This window comes from Lagopus leucura, unplaced genomic scaffold (genome assembly GCF_019238085.1).
Source record: "Lagopus leucura isolate 7727_CA_CO unplaced genomic scaffold, USGS_WTPT01 Super-Scaffold_100012, whole genome shotgun sequence".
Lineage (NCBI taxonomy): Eukaryota > Metazoa > Chordata > Aves > Galliformes > Phasianidae > Lagopus > Lagopus leucura.
The window spans coordinates 15336997-15364067 of record NW_024962267.1 but is presented as its reverse complement, the minus strand read 5'-3'; the positions used below and the strand labels follow the sequence as shown (position 1 = coordinate 15364067).

Genomic DNA, 27071 nt, shown 5'->3' with positions numbered 1-27071 from the left:
GACAAGTTGGACTTGATGATCTTAGTGGTCTTTCCAGCCTTGATTGTGTAATGCTTTCTATATTTTGATGCTGACCTATGACATCAGAGGCAGAAAGGCAGCTTGTATGTAATTTATATGACAGTGGCATGCAGACTCTTGTTCAGCAGTAGCTATGCATTTCCACTGACAGAGGTGCTACGTTGAAAAACTGTTTTTTAACTGAGAATTTGCTTTATCAAATTGTGTTACTGAGCTCCTTGTAGCTGATCTATTTTCCATGGAAATAAATAGGAAGCATTACTTTTTGAGAGATCTAAGTTGCAACACGCACAAAATTATCTTGCTGTATTAAGAGAGCATACCTCTCTATAGTCATTGCTTCTGCTGTGATATCTCAATTAGCTAGTAGTGTTGTGCTGTGTAGTCTTTACAGTGACCTTCAGCAGTCAAATGCTTGTCCTTTCCGAAAAGCTTACTCGTACCTCTTGATGAATAGAGTACAGCGTACATTTACCTACAACAAAGATAACTAATGTTCACAAGTATTTTAATTGGTCTTTCAATTTTGCTTCTTTATCTTCACTGTGTGTGGTTAGATGCTTAGTATTAACACTGCGAATGATTCACTGCGGCACTTAAAGCAGTTGGACTAAGAGAATTCTGTTTGGTTTTTTTTTTTTGCGTATTTTTTAGAACCAGATAACTATGTTGGCTTACAACTTCTACTTGGATAATATCTGTTATGACCAGAACAGAGCATTTAGAATTAGCATTAGCATTAGCAGAGCATTTAGAACATTTTTAAGTGAAGCAGCCTTCATATCTTGCAGAGGGTGGAATTGCTATCATGTTGTAATGATGTCTTAGAAGTGATACGAAATTTGTTTTTGCCCCACCCAATACAGTTGCTGGCACTTGTAAGTATTGCATGGATACTTGTGCTGTAAGGGCATTTTCTCTTTCAAGAAAAATGTAACAGAAGTAGTTTTGGAATCCCTGTGTACTCATCTGCAGAGATTAGGTAGCTATCTTAGGTTTTTCTTTAAGGCACAAAATAGCATGTTTTTATGCACATGTTGTGGCTATCTTGTCACTTCCGGATTTGGATGACTAGCTTTTCCATCTTTTTCTGTATATTTATATCAAAATGTACGAAATTGCTAAATGTAAGGTTTGAACTCTGTAGTTTGAGTATCACAGAAAAGCAGCCAGTGGCAGTAGGCACTGGTAAGGAACAGTAAGCCACACTCTTAGTTGCAGTAAATAGGTACAAAAGAATATTAGCAGCTTTAGTTAAGAAAGAAAACCTACAACAAAGAAAAGAAAAAACACCACCAAAACAGTACATTTACAAGCAGTTACTTGCAATTAGAGTATATACTAGATAGTATAGCTACTCCTGCACACTAGAATTCTATTAAATGGATTGAACTATTAAATTGTAACTAGAATAAGCTAAAAATACTGTATCATAGCTCAAAAGAACTAAAATTAACATTTATAACCTCATTTCTGTCAAGTTATTTCCATTTGAAAACAAGTTATGGATAAGAGGACATTGCAACTCATTGCAACAGTAAAGCTTTTAATCAACTGTAAATTACTGTTCCCACCTCCAATTTTTTTTTTTGTGCCATTCTAGATTTTAATCATCTAGTATAACAAGGAAACTATAAATATGTCGATTAGTAAACAAAATCTCTGAATTTATGCTAAATGTGATACTGAGCTCCTTTCCAAAACTATAAGCTAGCTAATAGCAAAGAAGCAAGCTATTTGTTTGCCCATCTAAAACTTGTATCATGTCAAGATGCAAATTTTCTGTACGTCTTTAAGAAGTCTGCTGAAAGAGAGATGTGCTGGCACTTGAGCTATAAGCCATACCTTCAGTTCATGCAAATGTAAAATCTAAGATTAACTGAAAATGGAACACAATGGAGACAGTTCATGCGTTATGTAAAACTTTGTGCTTGTGTTTTTAACAGCCAAGGGTGGAATCTTACTTGAATAAGTAAGTTAATACATTCTTGAAGCAGTTATGCTTCATTTTAGGACCAAGTAAACCAGATAATGTTAGACAGCTTAAGTTTAATGGGTTTTACTTAAGGTAATGCATAAGGAACACCCACCTTCACAGTTTCTGATCACTGACAAGTTCACAGGATTCCTGTAAATTTCACTTGGAAATAGATGGCTAAATGTAATGTTCACTGTAGTTAGAAATGTACTTAACCCAGTAACGTAAACCTCATGACCTGCAGCAGTGCAGGTGAAGACCTGCAATGGCCCACTGCGACTGTACTTGCTTCTGTACTAGAACTGCTGTGCCCCCATGCTGCTAAGGCTGGTGTCCATGCTGAGGTGTAACAAGGTGAGTAGTAACTTAATTCAAGTTGCAGTATAAATGTTCATGTACTTCAGCATTCCTTTTATCTACGTTTCAGTGGTTTGGTCATCAGCTGAGTTTAGCTATTACACATCAAGAAACACAATTCTATGGCTCGAAAATATGCATACTATTCATACCACTGTACAGACACCATCAGCCCTATGTGAAGGAAAAAAAAAAACAACGCAGAAAAACCAACAAGTCAACCAAAAAATTCATTCATTCCTTCTATGACTTGCCTTGTTGCTGGTCTTGATGGAACAAAACAGCTTCTGCACAGCTAAGCAATTTGGACCTTATTTGGTTGGGGTTTGGTTGAAAGCCAATGGAATGAAAATATGCATTCATGTTAGTCTCTGCTCTGGTTCTGATGGAACAGAATTTTTTTTTTTCCCCACTACATATTAAGTTATTTAGTAAAGAATTTTAAGAACAAGCTTACTCTAGAAATGCAGCACCTTTGCTATACATTACAAGGAGAATTTTAAACACCAAATAAACAAATACTAAATTGCAGTGACTTTCTCCTTGAGTTAATACTTCATTAACTCATAGGCTTTCACTGACGCTTTTAACTATTTCCATATTTGAATACATACGTGAAAGTTATTAGTACTTTTATACAAATGTAATGTTCAACTATTATTCTAAAATAATTAGAATATTATTCTAAAATAATTAGAATATAGGAAATATTCTATTGAATGCAAACATAGTATTTCTCTCTGCAAATAAAATGCATGATGACACATATGAAAGAGGTAAGTGAAAAATAAGGCACAACCAAAAAATAACTTTTCACATTTTTTTCTATTTCACCCTTAATGGAACAATAAATACAATGGCATAGCTTCTATTCATCTTATTTACACAGTACAATACTTGAATGTTACCGGGTTTCCAGCCCAAACGTTTTGTGACGTTAACAGGAGTATGTGTTGCAGCATTTCTACAGCCAAGCACTTCAGGAGATCATCACAAAGAAAAAACAATACATAGAATAGCTGTTAAATACAATAATAAACTGAGGGAACTCTGCAGCAGAGAATCAACTTGTGGCATTTACTAATTGATGACAGTAGCATTAAAAATAGACATTCCCTTTAACACGTAACTAACATGCCAGTTACTTATACAAAGTCTAAGACGAGCATTTCTGTAGCCTCCTTCTTAATGATACAGTAAATGTTCACTAACAAAAAAGAACAATAATAGATAACTGTCTGCCTGTTGAAAAGAACCTCACAGCCCCCAAAAGCTTTCTTACATTCCAGACAATACAGGCAATGACTACAATATTCCATAAAGTAGAAAACAGACCACAGGACAAAATCTCAGCATAAAGATTTGGTGTTAATTTATAGTGACAAAAAAAAAAAAAAAAAAAAAAAAAAAAAGAAAAAAATAAACAACAAACTGCGGGTCTTAGCTATGTAGGAACTGAAAAAAGGTGAGGTAGGAAGACGAAATAAGGAATTTATATTTTCCAATGCAAAATAGAAGCTCATGAGAATGAGGGAGTGTTCCTCTCCTTGTACAGCCACAAACCTTTTTTTGCATATCCAGCTCGATGTGTTTCCTTTTCAGAAGTGTGCCTAGAAACACACACGCTGTGACTGACCACCTAGAGGCAGGATAGGTTCTGTGGAAAAGCAGTCTCCCCCTATAAATTACCATTACAATCATCTCTCAACGAAAGACAGTGAACTGTTAGCATTTAGTACTTTGTATCGAAAGAGACAAATTTGCAGGTCATTAAATTTAACTGCCTAGCTGAGAAGTAAACTGAAATCAAAATCTAATATCATATTCTCAGCTGTTACATGCTTTAATTGTAACAACCCACCAGGTACCATTGAAATAATTGTCATATAATATGCTGTCCAGGACTGTGAAGCACTTTCCAATAGACCAGTATCTGCACAGGCTTTGATTCTCAGCTAGTACCCACTGATTCCAAACTTGGAACTCAAGATTTATACCAGTTGATGATCTGTTCCCCTGTGTGTGCAAAGCTGGTATACCAGAGCAGGGATGTCCTGCACTACGTGCACTTTCAGAACATTGCAAAGATTTTTAAGTAACCCTTAATTACTTAATTAATTATTTACTTTTAAAAAAAATGAGCAAGTTGAGTTGTAACCAACTTCTAACCATGTTGGAACAGACACCATAATCAGATGCTGTGAGACAGGGTTTCCAGATTTCACACTGTTCTAGTATAGCACATGATTTTCATGTTATTTCTATCACTCGAGCAGATAGCCTTGCACGAGACATCTCCATTTTAATATCTCAGCTGAGATTCTATGTTATGACACTACATCATTAACAAAACTCTACACTCAAAGTCTAGACAACAGTGTTAAAAAAATTAACAATGAAAGGTGCAAGTGGCATGAATTTACTGCATCCTCCTAACATTTTCCTTCTAAATACAAAGCATGTGAGGCCTTACAAAGTTACAAGAAAATAAATACTGAAACAGCAAATTAATTCCATGCTAATGAAGCTTACAGAAAGGCTACTGAAAAAAATGTTTAGATGTAAAAATCAAGTACTTCATATACAAAATTAAGTATTTAGGACTAAAGTGGTTTAGAAAAATCTGTCTTTCAGTTTTTTTACCTGCTTACCTGATGCACATGAGCATAATCGTCGTTGATAAGCTCCAGTCTCCACTCCTCTTTTTTTCTCCCCCAACTTTTGAAGTAGATTTTTCTGCAAAATACACCTATAACACATTTTTCTACTTCTTAGATTTTTTTTTAATAAGACTATTACAAATTCATCTCTTATACTTCAGCATTTTGTTTCACTTAATATAACTACTATTTCTTTGAAGCATAAAGATGTATACAGTTTGCTAGACACATTTTTAAAATATCTTCTCTACAACCTTCTCATTCTTCAGAGAGACCTTTATAAACCAGTACAACCAAAAGCAATAACTTCCTTAAAAAGAACTGGTCTGAATCAAGCGCCTCTCAAATAATATTAAAATTCTTAAACATCAAAGTTTTCTAAGACAAATCCTAGATTGGATTTTCAAAAAAAAAAGAAAAAAAAAAAAAAAAAAAAAGGAATAATATGTTATTGATGTTAATTTGCTTGATTAATCCATCTCATACACTGGCTTCACAGAGAGCAAATCATTTTCACTGTGTTCAGTCCAGTCCACTTTTCCCTAAATAAACAAGTCACAAACGTAATCAAAACACTGCCCTCCAAAACAAAGGAATAATTTTATCAGGCATTCAGGCATATTGGCCATGGAAATCCTTAAAAGAAAAACAAAACAAACCACATGGCTATAACAAAATCTGTACATTATTTTTCCCAGCCAAGTAAAATGCTTAAGCAGACAGTGAAGTTCCATAAGCTTGAATTAATAGTCAGATGGATTTATAGGTATTCAGGTTACTATTCTTTCTGTACTCTTTCTTACTTTTCAGTAAGGCTTCATCATTGATCTCATCTGCATTCATAAGCTTGAAGAGGAGGAGACACTCCTGTGTATGTGAAAACAGTTTAAATAAAATTGTTCAAGGCTTGTTGTAAACTATTATGCTGCAATACACAAGTGAATAGAATCTTAGACTTGTACTAGCATCTCTGATGCTTCATTAAAAACAGTTGCAAAATCCAACTGGCTCAGCATTAGTATCTTGTGTCTATTATCTTAGACTATCTGTTGGTGTTTTTTTGTTGCTTTTTGACAATAAAATACTGGACATAAAATTAACCTGAACAAGCTGCTGTAACTATTGCACCTATTTTAACAATTTTCCTTTGTTCAGTTTTAGGTTTGATTAAGACAATATAGTATGGTATTTACACCCTAAGTTTCTATAGGCAAATGAAGTGGCTTCAGTACAACCCCGTCTTCATAGAAACTTCCAAGAAAATACAAAATCCTTCATTCATTGATTCCCCTTGTACAAAAAATTGCCAACTTTGTCTACATAGTAGAAACTGAAGAGGCAACGTTTGTATACTTCTGTAAATACACACATATATATAGCTAAGTGGATAGATACATGTATGGATGTCCATACTATCAATAGACAAACACAGACACATATATTTATACATACGAAAATGAGTTGGTTTAGTTTGCATCATTCAGGAGAAGGTCATACTCCCAAGTTAGACTGAATCTTCTGGCCATTAAGTCATCAAATCAAACTTCAAGTTCATAAACTATGAGGGTGAACACTGGCATACGCAGAGTCTTTTCAGTCAACCATATAACTTTTCAGTTTTTAAAACTACACTCTCCATGTCATGATAGCCTTTGCCATTTAAATGTTCACTGGTGCAGTCGTGGTTGTAGCTGTAGCTTGGAACATCACTGATTGTTGATACTGTATAGGAAACAGTGCGCATAGCATCTGAGTGGCTGAAGCTGTGCTCAAACTGGATTTTGTACTGATTCCAGTGTCTTCTCAAAACAGCTTGGACCTATGACAGGAAACAAAAACAAATGCTCATAAAAAAGACGTCAGACTCAATGATTTGACAAATGAATGCCATAATAAATGTCTCAGAAAATTAGGTAATAAGGCTCAGTAATCCTGGGTACCTAGGTGTGATATGTCACATGAGATATTCTGAAAGAATTAAAATGTAAACAGACATTATTTGTGCTTTTCACACCAAATTTGCTAGCTTATGAAGGAGTAGCAGCAACACCATTTTCTAGTTTTTCCCCTGTGGGTTGAAGTCAAATGTGGACAGACAATATTTACAGTTAAAAAAAAAAAAGATAATTTCTGCTCATCCTTACGTTAAGGTTGCAACTGTAGCAACTGCAAACTCTCATACAGTTCAGATACCACAGATTATTTCTGCTACAGTTCTGATACAAAAAAGCCTTTATTAATTTCTGACTACTACTTCATCAAATGACAATTTGATGAAAGACAATTTCCTGAACACCGCATTTCTACCAGAGTTAAAAATAATGACGATAAAATAGCTCAAGGCCCCAGCTTGTTTACATGTCTCCACAGACAGGATGTTATGTTTATCATGGACTTCCTCTCCTACATTATGCTTAAACACCTGCGCATGTGTGATAGATGAAGTGTCACATTGATTAAATTCACACAGGATCAGTTTTGAGTCAAGATGCCAAGTAAGGAATGCTAAGAATGGCAACAGCTACTGTTGTTTCATTCAAAATATCTTCTTTGAAGTACCAGCTTTTCAAATGATTGCCTACAGATCATGAGTATTTTGTTTCCTCTTCAGCAAAACTTTGCACCCAATGGCCAGCAACACTGCAAATCTTTCCTGCACAGACTGGGAAAGTACGGTTGTAAATGAAATGCTAGTCAGAGCTGACAGCTAAATTTATCCAGCAGTGTACCCTAAATCACTGGTCTCATTTAAATTAAACACACAAAATAACTGACCTTCCCCCACTTAGATACTGACATTGCAGTGGGTAAAAACTGTGTTTTCTTTACATTTTTATAACACACTGGCTTTTTTTCCTAATTTTATTTTGTCTTTAAACATGAAAAATAAATAAATGAGAAAAGGATGTACATTTTAGACTTTCTGCATGCAGTACTGACTTCTTATCTGTCAAAACTATTAACAAAGAAAATATGAAATATCGAATCAGTTCCATAAAAGATTAGTATTTTAGGGCAAAAGAGATGCACTTCTCCTATGTTCAAAAAGCTATTTAAATCCCTTTAAAATGTCTGAACAGGAAGCTGTCCTCCTCTGGACCCACTCCACATCTTTCCTGTGCTGGAGGCCCCAGGCCTGGATACAGCACTCCAGATAGGGGCTCACTCCTCCTTTAATGCAGCCCAGAATACTGTCAGCCTTCTGGGCTGCAAGAGTACCAGTCCAGAGACAGACCACTGAGGGACACCGCTCAGACCTGGCCTCCACCTGACAACAACCCTCTGACTGTGGCCACCCAACAAATTCTTTATCCACCTCATAATCCAGCCTTCAAATTTTTCTCTCTATCTTCAGTTAAGAGGTAAGGACATAGAGTGGGACCGTGTCAAAGGCCTTGCACCAGTCCAGAGAGATTATATCAGCTGCCCTTCTTTTGTCCACCACTGTCACTACTCCATCCCTCAAAAACACAAGAGAAGAAGCATTCTGAAAACTCCAAATTGTCTGAGAAGGAAACTTAGAATGTATTTCTTAATTATATCTATCTCTGCATTTCACTAAGTTTTCATTTGTTCCAATTTTTATCCTTTCCATAGCAAAGTTCCTCATTAAAATTAGTGTCTTATTGGAGAAAGAAACAACAAAAAAACATCATCATGAAGAATGTTCACTTCAGAAAGAACAGACAATAGGCAGGGGATGGGAAAACTATAACAACTGCAACTAAATGGCTTAAGCAAAGTCAGAGAACCTATTGGCAGAGTTGGGAAATAAAACAGAATTGCCAGGTTGCAAAAGAAACTTATGCCCACTCCCATATATCCTCCTAGTAGCTCCAGTAATTAGGCTTATTGCAGTTGTAAACAATATTTGTAAATCAGAGGAAATCAGTCCCCACATCTCAAGAGGGCTTCTGGAATTTCTGCAAGACAAGTGCCTGCTGCCTATTTCTGGTGTGAAAATTCTCTGTTCAGGCTGCTTTCTCACCAGTGACAAATTGCTATAAAGAATAATTTCCATATCGGCACAGTTTCCTCTATGCCCTCCCTGGTGCCCATCACATCCTCTTGGTGCATTTCTAACTAAGCCATGCACACCTGGCATTCTTCCAAAAGCCTCTCTGTTACTGCTGAGTCAGTATTTCACCTCTGACCTTCTCTGTGTCTATTCTTGTACGGCGTTACATCCTTTCATGTATTATTGCTACCTTCTGTCCAATCAATCATTCATAGAAGATGGGAAAAATCAATGAGACAGCTAATTTCCACCACTGTTCATACTGTTGAACGGCATGCAGCATGCACACCTCTACAGATTATGCGAGAGCAGAAGACCTATTGCTCTTTTCCTCAACTTTGAGCAGTTGGACAGGGCTGTAGATTCAGCTCAGGATGGGCAACATTGTGAGAAAATATAACCAATGTATTTTTTCAAAGTAAACAATGTCACAAACGTAGTTGCATGTCTCATTAATACAGATACCAATTCCAACTTAAGCATTCATACTTCCTCGCCTTATTAGTAATGGCTCCTTCCAATGAGCTTCAATGACTTGCACTTTCTTTAACAAACTAGTACTCTGATGTCAGTGTAACACAAATCTAATGGCTCAGTAGTCCCTCCTCTCTTCCCCCCCCCCCCAAAAAAAAAAGGGGGACAAAAATCCCAAACCTTGCCTTTTTAGGAATTTTTTTTTTATAATCCTGCAGAACTGAGACTGTAGCCTTAACCACATTCCCAATGACTACCGGAATGAGGGGAAAAACTACCACTACCAAAACCAAAAATAAAACAAAAGAACTCCAAAGCCACAAACTTCACATGGGTAACATAATCATATCATAAGTACATATTATGATCTATTAATAGGTCATAGGAATCTTTCTACTTTCTTTTTACAGAGAAAGCTGCTACAAGCTTCTCCCATTACTGCAACCTACATCACCCCTAAGCCAGCCCTAAGCCCACTCCAATTGGGAAGCATCAAGAAGTAGTCAAGAAGCATCATACTCTGTGGATGCTAGGACATAAGCAGAACATGAGTGTCCTTAGGGAATTCCTGCCAGAGAATATAAAGTGGAAGGGTTTGCATGTACGCCGTTATCTGCTGTAGAAGCTGCAGTGACAGTTGCAACGGATGTTGGCACTGGGTTTGACAGGACATCCCTAGCTACACTGTCTAACGAGTTTGGAGATGTTTCGTAGCTACAGCCAACAAAGCATTCCAACGCTTTTTTCTTAAATGTTACTTAGTTTCTTCTCATTCTGTTAGCAGATGATTTTTTAATTCCCTTTTTGGCCATTGTCTGAAAAGGCCTGCAAGCCATTCCTTGAACAGGATTTGGCTCTTAATGTTGACAGGAAACATTGGAAGCTGCAGTAGCATTTGGGAAATAGTATTTAGATAAACAAACTAATATTTGTAGCATTTTAAATTGCTAGTATCTTACTGGAATATCTTTCTTCTGTTTTCATTCAACGAGTTGATTCTAGTCTCAGGATTCATCTCCAAGCCCCAGACTTGCTATAGAACAGCACACAAGTGTTCACACTGAAGCCATTTGGTACAGAACATAACAAGGAGTCGCTGTGACAGATGCTGATAGGAAAGGTCTTGTACACAACAGCTAAGCTACAGTATCAGGATGAGTTAAGGCATTGTTATGACAGCAACATATGATAATGGCAACAGAACACACATACGCCTACAGGCTCACATGCCAGAAGCCACATTTTTTAATCTACCTTTTTTTTTTAAGCAACTATTTTTTCTTAACTATATTATCATTCTCCCCATGAGTTTCCTTACTTGTCCAAGTGGTTATAAAGCAACAAATCCTCTCCCCAACAAAGCGCAATGAATTGAAAAAAGGTCAATATTGATAACTGAAGCACTGCAATCAGAATTTAAACTTGCTTAAAAAGCCTAAATTTCTGCTATATAGAAAGCAAATGGAAAGAAATGTGTAACTGAAAGCAAAAAGACACAGGATCTAAACATTTTGTTTAAACGTCCGAATCCACTTTTTAAATTAACCTGACCAGAGATGTTCAAGAAATTGTTCACCTGTTACCATCTGCAGGAGCTGCGGAGGAGCTCATCTTATACATTCATCAGCCCAGGGATATTCTGCTAATACTCCCTTAGAGGAACAACTAGGTTTTGCTTTTCTTATGCAGCAGAAGAGAGCAGTGTGAAAACCATGAGTTTGTAAAATGCGGAAAATGATCAGATGAAACAAAATCATTGCCAGAGGTAGGATTAAAGTAGCCTCAGAAGACCAAGAGGGATAAAAGGCAGAGCTGAGCATTGGACAATATTGTTTCATAGAAACTGTGTAAATTTTAAATATTTTTGTCCACATTTTGCATTGAGACAAAGCAAATTGTCTGTTTATTTTTCAAATGCCTCTTAGAAGGGAAAGAGTGTATAAAATACTTATTCTGAACACGGGAAAGTAACCAAACCAGATCCATAATGCTTAGTGATATGCTCTGTTTTGAATCAAATACATAAACAGAGACTCGAACTTGGATCACCTTGCCATAAAACCAGATCAAAACCACTGACCCAAACCTTATAAACTGTAAAAAGAAATCACTCTTTCTTGATCTTTTCTGCCTCCTTAGCTAAAATTAATAATAATGATGACAATCACTGACACTCATACTTTTGTTGGAAAAAAAAAAGTATCTTAAAATCACATGGAATATTCATTGCAATTCAGACAGCTTCAAATTTAAGAGGGAGAGAAGTAAGCAAGACCTATTTGAATCAAATATTAGCCATATACTTCACATGTAAGTAAATATTACTGGTCCAATAACATTATGTAAGAACACAACGTGATAAAAGAAACTAAGGATTCAGTCCTATGAAAACATCTGGTTACTCCCACACATCTGCTTACAGCCCCATACTGCAACTGCACTAAATGCAGAAAAAAATGAACAAACAGATGTGTAAGAATAAGGACAGCATTGTAATTGTTCTTCTGCCAAAAGAGTTGGAAAAGCCCTACTTCTTTGGTGGGATGTTTTTATCTGTTTGTTTTGGTTCTTTTTTCAAGCAAGAGTTGCAAAAATTGCAGTGAGAAATTTAGTGTGTGCGTGTGTATGCATATATATTTAGCCTTTCTAGTATGTTTATCTTTAACAGTAGGGCCCTATAAGTTACACTCAAGCATAAAGCTTAGCTAACAAGACCTTAGTCTATTCAAGTTAACAGAAATAACTTATTAGTTGCAACAAGGATCAGTTCCATATATTACTGAAACAGTGCAATTCTCTGACACAAGAATAAAGAAGTTAGCTGCTGGAATTAACTAATCACAATTTTTCAGAAGTACACTTCTTATTTGAGATATTCAAGACATTTTGACCCAAGCACAATGAGCTATTAAGTTCTGAGTTCGTAACTATTTTTCATGTGTGCAATCTCCTTAATTGCTAGAATATATAAAATCTCTATGTACAAAATAATACAATAAAAACTATTACTTTACCTCTCCATTGAAGAAGCAGAAAATTGTAGCGACCAGTAGACCCTGTAAAATCAAGATAACCTTCTTTATTTCACATGCATGTGGAATTTTTTCAGGTTTGTAATACAACTAGAGGTTCCCGATACAATTCCTATATATACAGCAAACAAAATATTCTACAGATCTAAAATCTGTGTATAGTTTCTAAGAACACCCTACAAAAATGTAGTAGAGCATGCAATGTTTCTTTCCTTCAGAGAAAAGAAAATTCAGTATACTGAGAAAGCGGAAGTTGTTTACAGGACTATTGCGTAAAGGTCTTTACAAACTAAAATAAGAGGAAAAATTATCCTTTATTTGCCTCATATGCCAACAGCTATTCTAGCTCAAGTGGGCAAAAAATATTTAATTCCTACCTGGTAATGCATAAGGATGTGCATCACATATTCATAGACTTCCTCAGTGATTCGACCTTCCGGTCGCCATGGAAACAGCACAAATTCAATGCCGAGCAGGGGAACCAGAATGAGGGTAGCTCGTACTGCTTTCATGTACAGGTTGGATTCTGCCTTGTGGGTGTCTTTCAGCTTGGTTATGAGTACACGGACAATATTTAACAGGAAGAAAAGATTCACCTGTTGGAAAAGAAAAGGACACTGAAGCTATTCTGAAAATAGTTTGCAAACTATCTGGGGACACTAAGAGCCAGACTACTATGTAGTACGTGGCTTTTTGAGAAAACATTCTGGCTATACAATAAGCAGAAGTTAACACTCTGAAAACATCTTGAAGAGAATGAGGCTGACTGGGCTCTGACATCTAATTCCAGAGCCTCTTCTTCTACCCTTTTAAGCAAGTGTCAATCCGGGTTACTCTTATCTTCCGGTGTTTACAATCCATGTGCATTTTCTGTGCTATTACAGTAATAGTACCAATCCCAATGATGCTCATGAGAAATTCAAACCACAGCTTCTGAAGAACAGAATGACAGTCGCTGTCTAGTAAAAAAGAATGAACAGAAATGAATTGCTGGCCATGACTGATGCACAAGTATCATCTTATGGAAGCCAGTATACCCAAAGCTCTGACATCCAGTGCAAAGCTGAAGACACTTTCTATCTTGCTTCCAGTTTTCTATTTTAACAGCCATGTATGAGCTGTAATGATGTTCTTTGGAGAGTTTCTGGGAAAGGGTAAGCAAGGACATGGATATCACCACAGCATCAGTAATCACAGTCTGATTGAAATTAGCTCCTAAAAATTCAGTGATCCATTAGCAATGTAACACACAACTTGAGCACAGGTCTCTGCAGTTGAGATCCTTACAGCAATGTAAAAATCTGACTCTACCTGGTTTAAAATCTACCCTTTCTTGTCTATTGAGACCTCAGTGATCAGTTAGATCCACTTTAGAGGCTTGAATTTGAAAACATTAAAAGTTTTCATTATTATTGTCATTTTATATGAAAAACAGTTGAATTTATCTTGACCTTTCTATCTATTACAGTTTAAAAAACAATAACATAACCGTAACATGCTCTTAACATTTCAACATAAAAAGGGGAAAAAAAAACATAATTCTATTTTGAAGACCTAGAGTGATAATCTGAAAGGATGTCCTGAGTGCCACAGAACTAAGTGAACTATATCAAATCCTTACAATTTTATTTTGGCAAAATGATTTCAAAAAGTCCCCTGTTTTACAGCAGAGGAAATAAACTGATCTGGGCATTATCTATTAAGAGATTATGCCTTTTAGGTTGGTCCAGTAAAGAATGACATTCTCCCATCTTTGTATTTTAAAATGCTTCTCTATTCTTTTTTTTTGTGCCCTTTTTTTCAGCTATGAATATGAATTCACAGCTATCCATACTGAATCTCATTCGGCATGTTAGCGCTCATTATCGACCAGAAAAGCAATACTCTCACATATATGTGTGTGCGTATACGTACAACAGTCACAACAGTCTAAGGATGCAAATCACTAGAGAAACAGCAATGGTAGGGTTGTATTTTATTCCTGAAACAATGGCAACCCCCTAGAGAAACTACACTCAAGCCACCATAAAACTACAGCTAAAAGCAGCCTGGAGAGAGCACAGCCAATTCAAGCCCTTGCCCAAGGACACAAGAGACAAGACAATGCTGTCTAGATTCCCACTATGGAAGGCGGAGAAGGAGAGTCTAGTTCATTTATCTTCTCTTCAGATAAATTGTCTTTCTTGTCAACAATTATATAGAGAAAAAAGGGGAAGCGGGGAATAAAGAAATAATCAGAAACACAGAAAAGTCCCTTCTACAATAAATAGGAGTTCCCGGTCTAGCAAGCCTCTGCCTCTCTATAGCACAAGTACAAACAGGGAAGCCAATCAGACCATGTGCGTCACCATGTTCTCCACAACCCTGGCAGAATTCCTCTCATGTCAATTAAGGTTTTCATGACAGACAGCTGTGTATTGTTACAGCAACGTGGCCCTTGACAGACATGTTATGTTATTTATATTCTACTTACATGCTATTTAAATCATTTTAACAGGAAATTGTTTTACATAGGAAGCTACTGCATTAATTTCTTCTGGAATATTCCAACTACCTCTTGGCTTTGTTTAAGCAACCAAGGTCTTTCGGTTCTCTCCCAAGGGATCCATTAAAATTTTATGCAGCCCACGATTCTCATCCAACTCCCTATGGCACACGCAGACAGTAAATCCATACTCCATTTCTAAATTTAATCTCACTTAAATTACTAGTAGAGCATCAGCCTCTCTCAGAATTTTCACCCCTCTTGTGCTTTGGTAGCATAACCAATTCCTATAATACAGTCCTTAGAATGCTAACTGAGGATGAAAGTAGCAGCAGATGGAAGTAAATACCCCTCAGAAAATTATTTCATTTGTAAATGCACAGCGTTCTGATTTTTTATTTACCCACCGAAACAAAACAAACAAACAAAAAAGAAAATAAACACATTCAGTGCTTGCAAGTAAATATCAGGACAGAAAAGTGAGACAGAAAATAGGATCCACTTAAGAAGAGCAATATGAGAGTTAGTAAAAGTACATATAACCAATGTCACAAGTATAGGGAGCAAGTATGAGGACAAACCAAATTCCTACTGAAATGAATGTCTTGATTTGAACGAGGTAGAGAGTAGATCTTTGCACTTAAGGGAAAATAGGCCAATGAAACTACTCTGAGGTGTTTTATCATCAGATTGACTGTGATGGTTTGCAAAGCCCCAAAGGAGTTCTGTTGTGCTAGCTGCAGCATGAACACACAGAAAAGTACTGGCAGCTGCACAGTGACACGAACATCAATCCAGGCAAGTGAACAAAGACAGAAACAAAGGCAATGAAGGGAATCCTAGATGAAGTTTTGGAGCCTATGCTATGAACTGAGTAGAACTTAGGTTCTGCCTTCAGAGCAGTTGTTACGTGCAGTCTCTGACCTGCAATTCCTGATTTAAAAATTCCTAAGGTCTCTGATATTTCTACTTCTCTCCACGTCCAGTTTGTGCTTAGCAGTACTAAGTATTTAAATCCTGTTTAAATTAATTCTTGGTTGCTATAAACAAATCATTTTTGGATCCAGAAACTCACATATTCTTAGACACTTATGGTAGCCATTGCTTGCTTTTAATACAGGTATGCAACTTCAGATCTAAGCCTACCTGAGCCTGGCTTCCTTGGGCCGTGCACTTGCATGTGCTCATGAATACATGTTTTATACCCAACTTACAGACATTCTCTAGGCTGAGTACATGAATGCTAGGCTTTCAACTTCTTGAACCAAGTCCAGCTTAAATTCATGAAACAGGTCAGTGACAAAAGCAGAAACAAACTGAGGCTCCTGAACTTCCATCTAGTACAAAATCACTAGATGTCAGTCTAAGACACTGGCAAAATCCTCATATATGGTTTTACTGCTGGACAAAAATAACCATTCCTTGAGTATTTATACAAATAATGGCATAGCTTTAGTGGTGCCAAAGCTAACTAAAACACTAGCATACTGGCATATCCAACTCTGAAGTCTCCCTCCACTTTTATCAGTATTTGTCTACTGTAATCATACAATCATAGAATGGGTTGTGTTGCAAGGGACCTTTAAAATTGCTTAGTTCCAACCCCCTGCTATAGGCAGGGATACCTCCCAATAGACCGGGTTGCTCACAGCCTCATCTCCCTGGATTTCCCTGAAGCCTTCTCCAGGCTGAAAAGCCCCAGGTCCCTCAGCCTGTCCTCTTAGGAGAGGCATGCCAGCCCTCCGATCATCTCTGTGGTCCTCCTCTGGACTCACTCCCACAGCTGTAAGTCCTTCTTGTGTTGGGGGCCCCAGAATTGGACACAATTCTCCAGGTGGGGTCCCACAAGAGCAGAGTAGAGGGGCAGAATCACTCCCTCAACCTGCTGGTCATACTTCTATTGATGCAATTCAAGATATGGTTGGCCTTCTAGGCTGCAAGTGCACATTGCCGGCTCATGTCGAATCTTTCATCAACTGACACTCGTAAATCCTTCTCCTCAGGGCTGCTCCCTAGCCATTTTTCGCTTAACCTATATCTGTGTTTGAGATTGCCCTGATTCAGGTGCAGGACCTTGTACTTGGCCTTGTTGAATTTCCTAAGGGTGGCAAGGGCCCACCTCTCAAGCCTGACAAGGTCCCTCTGGTTAGCATCCATACTCTAGCGTGTCAACTGCACCACTCAGCTTGATGCCATCAGCAAACTTGCTGTAATAACTAACATCGTTCTCTACTGTTTCATTCCCACTCTATTTCTTTAATTGTGGTTGCTTAGGCAAACATACACAATTAAATGAGCAACTGAAGACAACTCCAATCAAAATGCAACTTAGGTCTGCTCCCATCTTCAGATTCTTTGGCAGGGATCTGGTCACGGTTACATAATAGCAGGGACCAGCATTTTTGTTGCTAACATTACGTAATTGTAGAATTTTCAGTGATGTACAAGGGTTAAAGACCTAATCCCCATTGGCTTTGGCCAATTTTTCCCAGCACCCCCTTGACAATTCTCTTCATGCCCTTTAATATCTTCCTCCTGCAAATAGAAACTGTGCCTTTTCCCTTGTTATCTAATTTGCAGTTTAATATTGTTACTTAAACTTCTACTAAAGCAGGTCATGCTTAGTAAAGTGTGAAAATTGTATCTGGCAAGCAAGCTGGGAAGCAAATGAGGGTTCTGTTCACCAAGTCTGAACACATGCACTTCATCTTCTGTCTTTATGTCTGGCCTGTCTTTTCTGAATCAGCGCATTAATTTTTTTTGTTACCTAAAAGCAAATAAATAAATAAATAAATAAAATCTTTTACGGTATTGTCACATCATGCATATCACAAGCAAGATGTGTACTCATGTCTAAACTGTTATTCTTTCCTGGTTTTCAAATAAATCTGCTGATTGCACTGAGGTGAGAAAAATGCAGTACCTGAAAAATATACGAAAATCAAATGTGTATTTATTTGTAAATTGCAAAGACAATGGATAGGGATTCTGCCAAAAGCCATCACACACAGCAGATTATTATGTTCTTAATAAAACCAAAAGACATTCTTAGTGTTGCCTTGAGTGGAAAGAAGACTTGATAGTTTTGGACTGATCCTGTACGAGCGTCTGAAGTAAGTAGGACCCTTACTACTGTATGATTTTGTTGAGGCCACTGCTGGAAGGAGAAAGTGATCTTACATCCTAAAATGAGGTCAATTAGTAAACAATGGTATCATTCTCATACTACAGTTTTTGTTTTTTTTCTGCTGTTGTTTAAGCAATTATATCTCAGCTTTAAAGAGCTTTTCTAAAGTGACAGATCTGTGAAGTGACACCTACGCAAAGGAAGTAATGATCCCACGTTACAATTAAGGGTGAAATATGGTGCCATTCAAGTGAGCAAAAAATAATATTGCTTTCTGAGAAAACAAGATTTCATCTTCTGTGTAAATTGGATTACAGGATTTAGATCTGGTTTTACCTTTAAAAATTAAAGTACTAGTTAACCTGTCTTTAAGACAACATGTATGGACGACCTAACAGAGCAAGGTATTATCAGTAACATGCCGAGGGCCATGGATCTCAATAATTTCATGGGGACTACCTCTGGCTTCCCAAGCAGAGGATCACAGATGTGTCATGGTGTCAAAATGGCCTATAAAATATACATTCACCAGTCAACTTCACTGTGACTGAAACTGAATCACAAGAACCACAGGAATTATGGAACAGTCTTCAGAGTGATTTCTCTCTGCACAGAAGTGCCCCATGAATATCCAAAAACATTTAAAAGCAGAGGAAGTTCATATACATCCAAAACCAAAATGTTTCTGAAGGTTACTTAATGTTATCATTCTTAATTTCCTAGCACAAACTGGAAGTCATAAGGAAAGTCATTACACAGATATTTAATATCTTTGCCAGACAAGCTTCAAGTTTCTGTTAAGGTAATTATGTCTGTTAGCATTTTCTTTTACTATGAACTTATTCCTATTTAGAAATTAACTACTGACTGAATTTATTTGGTTAAATTCAACCTTAGAATAATTTAAATATAACATTGATTTAAGTAAAGTGAAGTCTTAAATTACTTCAAATTTATTTCTTCAATAGCAAAGATTTGTGTAATAGCTCCATAGAAAGGCCAAGACATAGGTATCTTAAGTTTTTAGGACACTTACCAGGTTAAGTGAGAATCCTGTAAATGAATGACTGTTAGGAAAGAGCCTAAAACTACTTTATAAGCCACCAAGAACAATTTTAAAAAGTCAAGTGAGAAAAGTTATTTGAAAAATGCCTACCAATAGAGCAGCACAAATAGGGCCATGGATGATGTAGAGCAGATGAGTATCAGAGCTGATCCAACAGCTAGAGAAAAGAAGCAAGGAAAGAAAAACATTTGGTATTTTGTTATCTGTTCTATTCCTTATTCTTCTCCTTAAACTAAAAATAATCATTTTGCAAAGCAAATTGAGATACTACTTACTTGTCATTATAATACAAGCTTCTAGCAACAGCATGTATGCAGGCAGGGATCAGTGGAAAACCTGCGAATAAGAAGCATTTTCTTAATACATAAACTTACTAGCCAATAAGTAAATAGCTAACTAAACTTGCATCTTCTGCAGAGATCCTCCACCTCATCCAAATCATTTGTAAGTGCAGAGCAAAAAAAGGATCAATCCAGTTTCTATTTTCCCAGATTTATTTTAGAGGAGCGTATGAAACCTTATTCCCACTCTCCTATCTGAAAATCCATATCAACGTATAGAAAGAAGAGGCAAATCAATATTTATAATTATTTAGAATATTAACACAGATGGTTTTCTGTGAATCTGCTACAATCTGCAGTAATGCTCAATGCTAAGTAAGATAAGTATACATCTGTCTGTAACTGTATATAAATAACATGATTAACAGTGTTAACTGTGTTCCTCCTGGTGTTTTCTGGGTATCCATAAAACAATATTCCTTGCAAAAATAAAGAATTAAATAAAATTAAACAGGCTAGAAACCTGGAATGTACAAAATTTAAAAGAATAATTATTTGAGGTGCTTCACATCCTGGTGATCCCTATTTTTTAGAAACCACAGAGTACATGTTAGCTCTCAGACTCATCTCAGCTGTGCCCACTGTGGTGCGGCCAGTGACACAGGCACCGAGTCACGCTGTAGCTGAAAGTGCCCATGCAATAAGCTGAGGAACAAGTCCTCACTCGCACTTTGTGTATATGTTGTTCTACACTATCTGAAACCACCGGGTTTGGCTTATTAGTTCTAACACGGATATTACTTCAGATCGTTAGCTACAGCTACTCTGTATTTGCAGAGTGAACAATACAGGTCAAATGGAACCGCTGGAAAAATAAGTTCTTAGCCATTCAGTTTTGACCCTCCACCCTAGACATGGCAAGACTTCTCTGAAAACAAACATTCATTCCTGAATAAATATCTTCAGTGAGGAACAATGAATAATTACTTCTTAATGTCTTTTTATAATAAGAGACTATTTTCTCTGTACAAAGGAGGAGCCACTTCCTGACAACAGAAACAATCTCTCTTTCAGCAAAGATAGAGCTACATTCAACTTCCTATATTAATATTTCTAGGCCTGTTAAAACATAACAGACAAAGAAGAAGGGCATGCTGTCATTGTTCAAATCTACCACCTCAGAGAAGCAACAGGACAGCTGTTCAACCGCTCATGAAAAGGAGTTAAAGATAGCACTGGCCTGAAAATACAGTGTGAAATTGCGTACCCCAGCCAAGAAGGTAATACCACATCAAGTGCTGTTTCTCAGCAAAAACAGCCACCACAATAAGGGTATGCAGGTAAATGCCTTCGCACAGCATCCAGAAGTAGTTGCAACCCATTAGGTACAGGTAGATAAACATTGACACTTTGCAGCTAACCTGTGGAAAACAAAACACAGTACAATATAAATTCTTAATTTGCAAAAATCTCACAGAGAAGTACTTGGAAAAAATATTTTATTTTACAGAATTAAAATTCCATATTTTATAGCCAGTCTATTTTTACTAAGCCAATATAAGAAGCAAACATCCTCAAGCATGATGGCAGGAAGCAGTAATGATAATATCTCCCTTTGTCACAAATAGTGACACATTTGATCATTCCAGTTAAAATGGTAGTCCTCAAATTAACAGACGCACTAAAAAAACACCGTTTGAAGAAGCTAATTCTCTGGCAGTTATACCAGTCACAACATACAGAATGATAAACATTCTAAACATCCTTACAATATTGCCAATTTAAACCTAGTCACAACTGAAATTAGCCCCAGGGTACAGTTCATACGGTCGATTCTAGTCATAAGCATTCTTGATTGCAAATATTAGGCTCATTCAAAATATCCTGACATTCTTCAATTGCAGCGTTATGTAAGAGTTTGCTGTAAAGATTAAAAGAGTGAAATTGCAAATAAGAAATAAGACGCTGTTATTTCTCTCCTGTTTTCTCCTATGGAAACCAGTGTGCTTCATTAATTGGGTTGGAAGGGACCTTAAAGATCATCTAATTCCAACCTGCCTGCCATGGGCAGGATTGCCAGCCACCAGTGCCTCATCTTCCTAGCCTTGAGCACCTCCACGGATGGGGCAGCCACAGCTTCTCTGAGCAACCTGTGTCAGAGCTCCACTACCCCCTTTGAAAAAAATGTCCTCCTAATATATCATCTAAAACTCCTCCCTTTTATTTTGAAGCCATTCTCTCCCTTGTCCTATCACTATCTGCCTGTGGAATAAATCAGCCTCCATCTTCCATACTGGAAGGCCACAATGAGGTCTCCCCAGAGCTTTCTGTTCTCTGAGCTAAGGAAGGCCAACTGCTTGGAAGCCCCACCTGGATGCAGTACTCCAAATGAGACCTCACATGGACGGAGTAGAGGGGAATGGGACAATCATCTCTCTCAACCTGCTGTCACCCCTCTTTGAATGCAGCCCAGGATACTGATTGCATTCAGAGCTACAACAGTGCATTGCTGGCTCACGTCAATCTCTTCATCCGCTAGGACCTCCAAGTCCTTCTGCACAGGACTCTGGGAAGAAACAACTCATCACTAGCCTCCATCTAGCCATAGAGCTGATGACCACAGCCCTCTGGTTGTGACCAGTTATTTATCCATCTAATCGTCCACCCTTCAAAATCCATTTCTCTCCAGTTTAGAGACAAGAATGTGGTGTGCAACCATGTCCAAGGCCCTGCACAAACCCAAGTGGATGACATCAGTTGCCCTTCCTTTGTCCACCAGCTTAAACCAAATAAACAACGCAATAATGTTTTACCGTGTTCTGCTACTTCACAAATTAATGATTATTAGCAGCTAACTCAAGCCTGTTTTTCAGTATTTTTATGAGCTTTCACAGAAGAGAGAATTGATCTTTTTCCAGAAGCTGTTGGAATCAAGGATTTTTACCCTGTCACAGAATTAAAACTTATCTTCCACATCTAATTAAAAATAAAGCCACAGTTAGGGATCTGTATGTGCATTTCAGTTCCTAGCCTTGCAGGACAGGCTACTCATTCACACTTAACCCAATGAGAGAGAGACAAAAAGTATTTTCATTTCAACTCGAGATCGAAAGCAAAAGCCCTAAAAAAGTTGCTGAGAGAGCCAGAATACACTACCAAACTTCGGCTGTCACAGCCTCACTGACATCACGACAACAGGCTACTTTCTTGCAGTTGTTTCAGTGCAGAAGTCATCTGTACAAATTCAGAAGAGTACTTCAGTACACTTTGTCTCTGAGGCTGCTTTATTATTTCAAAACCTCAAATGTGAAGGGCCCAAATCACTGTTTGACATCTGTTGCAATATGTAGCATGGATACATTATTACTGAACATTTTGCCCTTGCTGTACGCATTTCATCAACTGTTCATGCTTCATTTCTCCCTTCTACATCACTGAAATGTTTCACATACAAATCAACAAAGCTGCCAGATATACTTTCACTTACTGGATTAGCTGCAACTAATTCCTGATTGTTGGCAATTGCAGTCAGTGAAATTATTGTTACAACAGAGTTGCAAACAAAAGAGAAAAAGAGATTTTTATGAAGAGTAATCCTCTGGCAACTCAAGCTCCTAGAAAAGAGAAAGAAGAACAAATGAATACACAAGGGGGCAGCTATGTGTAACTGGGGACAACTCTGAAATTTTGAAATACTAAAGCTGTTTATTATGCACTCTTACATCAACCCTTTCTTCAACTCCAGTCCAAATTTAATAGAATGATGTGAAAGGTAATACCTTCCCTTAATCTCTAGTTCATTTGACAACAGGAGGAAAACAAGTATGTTCAGTTCAAATACATTTACAACTAAGGACTTGCATTACAGTGGTTACCTAAAAATAATTTGGATACCGGTAATAGCACGTTTCTGAAAACATTCTGCTTTTGTTAGTGTCTGATGATCTTCCAACTCACCATCACACCCAAGCTTGAGGAAGTTGTGTCAGTTATGTTTCAATTTACTCACATCTGCCAGGATTTTTGGAGGACAATTCTATTTTACTCACATTATTGGTCACTTTTCTTCCCTAATCCTACAGCTAGAGAAATACCCAAATAAGTAAAAGAGTGAAAAATATTATCTTGGCTCGTGTATAATCAAGTTATAAGCAGAATATGAAAGTTAAAAAATGCTATATGCAAAATGTTTGTGTTTATTTTCAACATTTCCTTTGAATATTGCAATAAAATTTCAGACTAAAATATATTTTGAAGGGTTATTAAAAAAATAAAAATAAAAAATAATACTTAATTAGACCATTGTGAGACAGCTTAGTTTTACCCCACTGATGATGTATTGTTGTAACCTCAGCTAGTAATCCTGCTCAGTATGAAAGAAACCACAGGTCCAGACATTTGATGTATGCACTTGGCTGAGGAGCCACTGGAATGAGGCTGCCATCCGTGAGATTATGACTGAATGCCTCTAAGTCAGAATTCCCCCCTAAATGTAGCAATACTGCAGTGCTGAGGCATCTTGGTGGGCTTGCAATAGCCAGCCGCTTTGGCTGCCAGTGCAGAGTAAAGAGAAGGGGGAAATGGTTTGAGACTCAAAGAGGGTAGACTTAGGTTGAATATAAGGAAAAAATCTTTTACAGTGGAGGTGGTGAGGCAGTGGAACAGGTTGCCCAGAGAGGTGGTTGATGCCCCATCTCTGGAGACTTTCAAGGCGAGGCTGAATCAGGCTCTGGGCAACCTGATCTAGCTGCAGGGGAGTTGGACTAGATGGTCTTCACAGGTCCCTTCATACTGTAAGGATTCTACGATCTACAGTTCTGTGATTCTAAATTATACCCAACACTGAGCATAGGAATAGTAATTTCTGCTTAGCCATCACTCTAAAAAAACACTGCCATACAGTGTGGCACACAGATCAACTCTGATCCTAAACCATCTTCTAGTATCCACGCTTTATCTGACTGAGGAAATTACACATACTTTATATAAATTCAATGAAATAAATTGTGATATAAATTAAGTGAAAAAGTATATTTCATTAGGCTTTACAAATACTTTTGTTTCTAATGTTGTTTTTAATCTTTGTGTGTTTAAACAACACATGAAGTTTGATTATCAAAACATGCTTAGTTTTTATATTCTTTGAATATATATATATCTCGCTGCACTTTTTTCCTATACGGTTCATATAGCAAGAAGGAAAGGAGCACTGGATTCCAGCTAACAGTTTTGTATAAACAAGTCCTGAAGAACTCTGGAAGCCCGTCTGCTTATTGTTAAGATTCAGTGCAGAGGCAAGGAAAAGCACGTACAAGTAACGGGGCCATCTCCCGGGGTCATCCAGCAGCTGTTCCTGTTGAATATGCAAACACACCCATCCACACCCACCTCCACCCATGCAGAAAAGGATTGAAAGGATCACCGGACAAGAAACAAGAAAGCAAGACTGCTGACATTTAAAAATGAAATTTGCTTTTGGTAATAAAGGCATTTCTTCATTACACTCCCTGCCCCTCCCTTTTCTGTTATCCTTCCTATTTCCTTCTTCTGACTGTTTTTCTTAGTGACACTGTCCTTTAGTCATCTAATTCTCATACTGATGATCAGCATTCAGATGACCTACCATTGAATGCTTTACCCCACATGGCACAAAATAAAAAACAACAACAAAACCCTCCTGTTCTGTACTTTTATGTAGTATAATTATGTATTTTTAATTTCACTTCTGTATGTCTTGGCACTAAGGAAAAATTATTTCAAGAAGAAAAAAAGACGTCGTTTTCTAATTTCTATTCAAAAAAAAAGTGAGATCCATATATACACCCAAGGGGAAGGGAGGCCTTTATGCTTGGGTGAACTTAAAGTGATTTAGGAACCCCACTATCTTTCCATCTGTCTTATCCAGTGTTTGTCCACACCAAGTTCAGTGTTGGTCACCCTGCAAGCGCTGTCAGATCACTGGGTGATCCACAGCTTCTCCTTCATTCCAGATTTTTTCCTTTTTCTCAATGCCCTGCTCTTTTAGGTTTTCTGTTAACTCACTTTTCCTTCTTAATGAAAATAACCATACAACTTTTTAAAGAAAAGTAATCTGTGAAATTATGCACAATTTTGAGTATGTAACAGAACGAGAAAGGAGAGTCACTGCAAATCACTACTCTTGTCTTCACTGATGATTTCTCCTGTAGAAAGACTGGAGTTCCAAGTTTGTATAACCCATTTTAAAACAAAAATCCACTTGAGGAGCACAAGTCACAAATTAAACTGATATTTCCAATGATACAGTTTTCTGAAGAAAAAAAATTGAAATTGAAAATAAAATGCACAGAACTGTAATAATATGAAAAAAAAAATCAGTGAAAATCAAATAATTGATACTTGGAAAAGCTGAAGATTTTTGGGAAAAAAAAAAGAAGCTGTCATTTTTCCTATGAAGAAATATCCCACTTCTCTAATTAAACCTGAAGATACTGCAATGGTCAGCAAGCCAGCAAATGTTGTCTGGAAACAACCTAAGAGAATAAATTCATAGGCTTCCCCACACAATAGCATAAAAAAAAAAGAAGAAAGTCCACCTGTTAAGAAGCTATGAATAATTACACAAGCTTCAGCTGATACATAATACATCCTGGTATTAATCTAGATCCTTAAATATCCTTCTGGTACTAAAAATACTTTAGAGGAACTGCACATCCCAAGAGAATAACTTGTAGAGAACTTTCTTTAGTTTCCTTTAAATTCTGTAATTTCCTTTTACATCCCAACATAACCACAGTCTAGAAGTTGTGGTGTTTGAATCTAGATTAATTCCATGTGCTTCTCTGAAGACAGAGGATCCTTCTACAAAAGGGAGAAAAAAGTTCCTGGAGGGTACGACAAATGTAACAGTTGTGATGGTAGTGAAGCAAACCACCTTCTTCTGTAGGAACGACCACAAACTAAGATAAAATTGGCTCGGTTTGCATTTGTAGCACAGAAAAATTCACTGTCTTTGAGCTTTTAAAATCGTATTCAAAAGCTTTTTGCTTTTACCTTACAAATTTATGGCAATGCATTTTTTTCTACCATGTGAGATTTTTTCATCTGTTAAACTTTATCATGAGGTTCACAATAAAGGCGCTGTATTTTTTAATGCAAGAAATCAAACCTATAGGGACTTGGGACCATGTAAAATTTGAATTTTGTGGAGGGAAAGTGAATTTGGAAATACGAAAAGTAGTCAGAAACAGCTAAAAAATCATTTTAAATGCATTTCAAAAAGAGGAGCTATAAACTTGAAACATTCTGTAAGGAATTTATTGCAGTGCTGTTCCAGAACTTGGGCAAATAATGCATAACTAAATTGGAAACACTACCTTCTGCCAGATCTGACAAAAAAGGAAAAATTTTTAGCAGGTATCTACTACCCCTACCAAATCAACTCAAAGTCTGGAATAAGAGAAAAGCAAAATCTGAAATAGCCCAACAATTATTGATGTAGGTGCTACTCCTATTTACATATTAGGGGGAAAAAAAAGAAAAAAAAAAGATGAAGTGAAGTGGAAGGGTACAGTGATGAGAAACAGCTAAGAT

At 37.1% G+C, this 27071-nt stretch overlaps 1 protein-coding gene across 1 annotated transcript in view; it reads right to left on the bottom strand.

Moving 5' to 3' along the window:
- Window positions 1–4299: 4299 nt before the first annotated feature.
- The window catches only part of CALCRL (calcitonin receptor like receptor), a 61569-nt gene continuing 38797 nt past the window's right edge, over window positions 4300–27071 (bottom strand). Inside the window, exons 7-13 of the mRNA XM_042874826.1 lie at window positions 22987–23113; window positions 20767–20920; window positions 19494–19554; window positions 19309–19375; window positions 12918–13136; window positions 12523–12564; window positions 4300–6835 (exon numbers count right to left, since the gene is read on the bottom strand). Of these exons, the coding sequence (XP_042730760.1) occupies window positions 6614–6835; window positions 12523–12564; window positions 12918–13136; window positions 19309–19375; window positions 19494–19554; window positions 20767–20920; window positions 22987–23113 (892 nt within the window). The 3' untranslated portion in view covers window positions 4300–6613. The remainder of the gene's footprint in view (window positions 6836–12522; window positions 12565–12917; window positions 13137–19308; window positions 19376–19493; window positions 19555–20766; window positions 20921–22986; window positions 23114–27071) is intronic.